The following is a 6433-nucleotide window of genomic DNA, read 5'->3' on the forward strand; positions in this document are numbered from 1 at the left end:
TGTAGAACGGATTATTATTATTATTATTATTATTATTATTATTATTATTATTATTATTATTGTTAAGGTGGCAAGCAGGGAGAATCATTTACGCACGGGGAAAAATACTTTGTGGCATTTCATCTGTTTTTACATTCTGAGTTCAAATTCCGCCAAGGTTGACTTTGCCTTCCATCCTTTCAGGGTCAACAAAATAAGTACCAGTTATGCACTGGGGTCGATGTAATTGACTATCTCTCTCCCACAAAATTTCAGGCCTTGTGCTTATCATACAAAGGATTATTATTATTATCATTATTATCATTATTATTATTGTTCAGTAGTTTTATTTTTATAACGTGCTTTCACTTCACTACCGAGCACAGCTCTGTGCGCCTTGGGTATGTGCTGTGGTTTGCTGTGGTGCTCTTATGGTTACTGTATTGAAAGTGTTTTGCGTAGGATGTGTGCTGTGCCCAGTAGTGCAATTTTCTGTATGTTATGTATATTTGTAAGTCTTGGTGTTTTTGTTATTATTATTATTACTATTATTATCATCATCATCAGTATTAAGAATAAAGAACTTACCTTTTGCCATATTGAAAAGGAAAGTTGCTAAGTCTGTCTTTGTTAGAAAGACTAGATCGTTCATCTGAAAATGAGAACAAAACAGAGATGAATGATGCAAAACTGAGAAAAAAAGGGAGACAACAAAAAAAAAGTGACAACTATATATGCGTGCATGTGTGTGTGTGTGTGTGTGTGTGTGTGTGTGTGTGAAAGAAAGAAAAGCCCCCTTTCAGTCATGAATGACCATGTGTACAAACTAACAATAATTGGTCCAGCAGTGGGTGGGAAACACACACACACTCACACATGTCAGGCTTCCTCATAGTTTTCATCTGTCGCTCATAAGGCTCTGGTCAGCCTGTGGCCATAGAGGTAGACATTTTTCCAGAGTGCTGTACAGTGGATCTGAACCTGAAACAATGTGGTTACAAGGGAAGCTTCTTAATTACACAGCTATGCCTGGTTGCATGGCTCAGTGGTTAGAGCATTTGGCTAACAATCATGTGGTAGTGAGTTTGATTCCTAGACCGGGTTGTATGTTGTGTTATTGAAAGTTACCCTCCTAGTTACCCACCTAGGGTTGGCATGCTGGAAGGCATGGTTTTCTACAGCTGGATGCCCTTCCTAATGCCAACCACACCGATAGAGTAATAAGTACTTTTATGTGTCACCGACACAGGTGCCAATTTGCGTGACACTGGTGTGCTTTTATGTGCCACCGACACAGGTGCAAATTTGCATGACACGGGGGTGCTTTAACATTCCACTGGTACAGGTGCCAATTTGTGTGACCCCAAGCACGACAATCAGAGTTCAAATTCTGCCAAGATTGACTTAGCCTTTCATCCTTTCAATAAAATAAATACCACCCAAATACTGGGGTCCAATCAAATCAACTAGCCCCTTCCCCAAAATCTCAAAGCCTTGGGCCTATAGTAACAAATGATTATTACTATTATTATCATTTAGTACGTCTTAATATTTCCAGCCTTACCTGCCAATGGATGTCCAGGATGTGGAGCAAGAAAGCTTGATAGCAATTGAATGCTTGGTTTTTTACACTGAAATATAATCAAAAATTGGTCATTAATCATTTGAACTAGTTTGTTGATGGTCCCACCACCTTAATTATCCTCTGTCTTAGGTAGAGGCAGAGGTATTGTTTTCAGTTGTATTTGTTTGTTTGTTTGTCCAGGGACAAGATATTTCAAGAACCACTGAATGGATTCAGATGAAACTTTCAGAGATGTTTGGCCTCATGACTAGCATGAACTGATTAGATTTTGGGATCGATCCAGTATCGGACGAGCATTCTGGATTATTTTTCCAGTTTTTTTACTTTATTTTTGAGAGCGGTCAGGTTCATTTTTAGTATTCTTGTTTGTGAGAACAGTCAAATTTATTTCAGATATTCTCATCTTAAAAATCATCTCTGGCTAATCGTTGAGAGGATGTTGGTGTTGCTTTGGCGGAGGTTTGGCTCTCTGAATGCTCTTGTTATTATTTATTATTATTTTTTTTATTATTATAATAAGGCGGCGAACTGGCAGAATTGTTAGCACACCAGGCAAAATGCTTAGTATTATTTCGTCTGCCACTATGTTCTGAGTTCAAATACTGCCAAAGTCGACTTTACCTTTCATCCTTTCGGGGTCGATTAAATAAGTATCAGTTACATACTAGGGTCAATGAAATAGATTTATCCCTTCCCCGCAAATTTCAGGCCTTGAGCCTTTAGTAGAAAGGATTATTATTATTATTATTATTATTAACCATTACAATTTTTATATTCCAAATTCCTGCAATTTCAAATTTTAAAGGATTGTGTTCCTTTTTTTACGATTTCTTTACGATTCCTTACAATTTCTTTATCATCATCATCATCATTATATGCATGAATTAAAAGAATCAGTATCTAACTAAGTCACTTCACATTCCTTATTCTGTAGAATACGGAATGTGTGTGTGTGTGTGTGTTTTAAAATTCAACACTCACCGTGATAGTTTCTGCTTCTTGCAGACGTAGAAAGCCTCCAACAGCTTCTCAACAAGTTTGTAGAAAGCGTCTCGGATCTTGTTTTCAAGTTCTAAACCACAGCCGTCCAGTGCTTGACAACAATGCAGCGAAGTCGTCTGATGAGACAGCAACTCTTGCAGGAACACAATTATTGGAATCTTCCAGAAAAAGAATATCAAGAAATAAAAAAACAAAATTTATTGAATTTATTTGATTTATTTATTATTTTTTTTTAAATCCGAAGCCGAATCACAACGACATGACAAAAGCAAAGGAAAGGTTTATATACAAAGTCTTCATTCTCAGACAACATGACGAATGAAGCTATAAACATCAGTGGTTCTCAGCAACAATACACACATCATGGAAAAAAACTACAACAACAACAACAGCAAGAAGATGAAATGAGTGAGTACTTATGCAGATACTTATCATAATCATTATTTAACATCCATTTGTCCATGCTGGCATGGATTGGACAGCTTAGCAGGAGCTGGTCAACCAGAGAGATGCACGAGGCTTTGTCTGTTTTACACACTATACAGAGTGTACTGGGTGCTTTTTATGTGACACCAGCACAGGTGCTGCTAAGATAGTTCAAGCACATCATCATCGTTTAACGTCCGCTTTCCATGCTAGCATGGGTTGGACGATTTGATTGAGGACTGGTGAAACCGGATGGCAACACCAGGCTCCAATCTAATTTGGCAGAGTTTCTACAGCTGGATGCCCTTCCTAACGCCAACCACTCAGAGAGTGTAGTGAGTGCTTTTACGTGTCACCCGCACGAAAACGGCCACGCTCGAAATGGTGTCTTTTATGTGCCACCCGCACAAGAGCCAGTCCAGGGGCACTGGGTGCTCTTAATGTGGCACTGGCACAGGTGCTGTGGCGCTGGTATGGGTCCTTCTTACATGGCACCAGCATGGGTGTTAAAAAGCAGCCAAATTTCCCTCAAATCACACACACCTCATGTGAAAAAGGAAAGACAAATTGTATAATGCAGTCCCTGATATGCCAAATGAAGTGACAGTCACTGCTGAGAGCATTTTAATCAAAAGTCTGCTTAATCAGGATCAACCTGTGACTAAACAACATAACAACATAACAACAATAACAACAACAGGCAGGCAGGTGTATATATGTCATTATCTCACCTGTAGAATATCACCTTGGTCGCTCATCTTCGTAATAAATTCACAGATAAAGTTGTAGATATCCCCCAATACTTGGGCATATTCCGACCGTTCCTTCAACATTTTCTTCACCCTAATTACAAAAGAATGGAGCAGAAACAGAATTCCGTTATTTTCATTGACAGAAGCAACAGTAACAGTCATTCGTGGTTGGCCACAGATGGCTGACTCTTCTCACTGGCAATGTCATTAATTTTATATTCTAGCAGATAATACCAAAATTAAATTTTCAAAAAAAAGAAATAATTTTAAACACAATTATATACACCCACACAGTTATTTACACTCATAGACAGGCTATATGCATTTATACATGCAGTTATATATATACACATACGAAGTTATAGAGAACATATATGCAGTGATTTTCACTTAGATACAGCTATATACATTTGATAACCCATCAAGCTGAGCAAAATCGCAGTCGTGGCAGATACTAGTGTCATGCAGATCGGCATCTGTGCCAGTGGCACATAAACACACTTCGGTGCCATGCAAATGGCACCTGTGCTGGGGAGAATCATTCTTAGATGGAGTCACTGCTATAACCGATTATAGCAGTGACTCCATCTAAGAATATCTGAAGAAGGAATTTTATTCCGAAATATCATCAGACTATAGATAACTAAATTACAACAGGTATATAGTCCATATATACCTGTATATATATATATATATATATATATATATACCATATATACCTTGTATTATAGTGCATTGTTGTACCATTCAAAACTTTCTATTCTTTACAAACAATACACAATGCTTCAAGTGAACTACAATACTCTCCCATATCTAGTTTCTTCAGGTTTTCCATCATAATAGATACATCCAAACACCGTTATATAGACATTTATACATACAGTTATATATGCAGTTGCTTACAGTCAAAGTCCCAGTTATCTGCATTCGTATATGCAGTTATGTACATCCCTACATACAGTTATATAAATTCATGCAGAATTATTTACACACACGGACACATAGTTATATACACCAGTTGTTATATACACACATACATCAATACTGACAATATAATTTCTAACATCACCTCCAATCCCCATCACAATATAGGATCAGTGTTTGATTTAAAATGGAGGGCAAGTTTAGAGAGAATTTTACCAGGAATGTGGCTCTCCAAGATCCAGTCTTTGGAATCACTTAAAGAACCATATTCCTAGCAGCGTTAATTTATAGAGTTGAGGGAAGACTTGGTCCTTGCATTTCATGCCTTGCGTGGAAAACAGAAAGAAGACCAGATGACAACAACAATAATGATGATGATGGTGACGATGGTGATGATGATGATGACAATGATGATGATGATGATGATGATGATGATGATGATGATGGTGACAATGATGATGATGATGGTGATGAGGAAGACAATGACAACAGTGATGACAACAATGACAGTGATGGTGATGACAATAATGACGATGACAATGATGAAGTGTGACGGCAGTGATGGTTGTGATGGATGATCATGGTTGATGATTATGATGATCATCTGGACCGCGATGGCAGTAAGCTTACTCACTTGTCTATTGACCATTTATCATTTTCGATAAATTCCATGACCAACTTGAATGATTCATCAGAACTGGACATATTCTGTAGGAAACAAAAAAATGAAAAATGTGTGTTTAGAAATAATACATGGACGCATAAACAAACAGAAATAGAGTAATCCGTCACCATATCGCAGTTCACCTATCGTGGTTTATTATTTAAGCTTACATCGATTCCTCCGTGGTGTTGTTTTGCATTTATGATAAAATAAATATATACAAATTATAAAAATAATTTTAAAACATATACATTACAGTACTGTTTCTATTTCACAGATTTGCACTTATTGGAAGGGGTTTTGGAACATAACACCTGCAATAGCAGAGGGATTACTGTACACACACACATACACACACACACAGAGGCAAATACCTAGATGAATGAGTAAATGGATATATACAAAAATAAACAAATGTATAGAAATTTTTGTACCTATAAAAATAAAGGCAATTGCTCTCAAATGTTTCACATTTGATTGATCTCTCATCAGAAGACAAAAGCTCTCACTAAATTCTAGTTTGAGTTTCATTTGAATAGCCATTTGTGGGCAAAAGAATCGAGAAGAACTTGTCCTTTGATGAGTGGTCAAAGAACCGTAAAATATTTCTGTGTTTGGGAGTACCATTCAACATCACATGATGGGTGTGAATTAGCATCGTCACCATTATACAAGTGATGTTGTTCATTTCCAGAGGAACAGAAATAAGTGTCTGGCAGTAGGAGAGATACATGGCTACCTCAGTTAGAGAGAGAGAGAAAGGGAGAGGAAGGAGACAAGGTGGTGAAGATGTCACAAGGCATGCATTCAGGTTACAGGGTGGTGCATTTAGTGAAGTGGACCAGGGATTGGACAGAGTGAGTGGGTGGGTAAGTCCCACGAGATTACGAAAGAAGAGTGGGAAATGGTGGAGGAGGAGGGGGGATGTAGTGCGTGGGCACAGGTAAGGGAAGCAGAGGCGAGGATGATATGTTGTAGAGAAGCGATGAAACAAAATAGAAATACTTACCCCCTTCAGTTGGTACTTATTGAGGCCAGTGAACTTCAATAAAAACAGGGCTTTTTCTTGGCAGGCTTGAACTGTAGATAAAAATAAAACCC

At 37.8% G+C, this 6433-nt stretch overlaps 1 protein-coding gene across 1 annotated transcript in view; it reads right to left on the minus strand.

The window, feature by feature from the left end:
* LOC106871052 (zinc finger ZZ-type and EF-hand domain-containing protein 1) overlaps positions 1 to 6433 on the minus strand; it is a 75675-nt gene that overhangs the window by 27168 nt on the left and 42074 nt on the right. The window contains exons 41-46 of the mRNA XM_052973449.1: positions 6342 to 6412; positions 5303 to 5376; positions 3724 to 3835; positions 2546 to 2724; positions 1544 to 1610; positions 568 to 631 (exon numbers count right to left, since the gene is read on the minus strand). Of these exons, the coding sequence (XP_052829409.1) occupies positions 568 to 631; positions 1544 to 1610; positions 2546 to 2724; positions 3724 to 3835; positions 5303 to 5376; positions 6342 to 6412 (567 nt within the window). The remainder of the gene's footprint in view (positions 1 to 567; positions 632 to 1543; positions 1611 to 2545; positions 2725 to 3723; positions 3836 to 5302; positions 5377 to 6341; positions 6413 to 6433) is intronic.

This window comes from Octopus bimaculoides, chromosome 15, assembly GCF_001194135.2.
Source record: "Octopus bimaculoides isolate UCB-OBI-ISO-001 chromosome 15, ASM119413v2, whole genome shotgun sequence".
Classification (NCBI taxonomy): domain Eukaryota; kingdom Metazoa; phylum Mollusca; class Cephalopoda; order Octopoda; family Octopodidae; genus Octopus; species Octopus bimaculoides.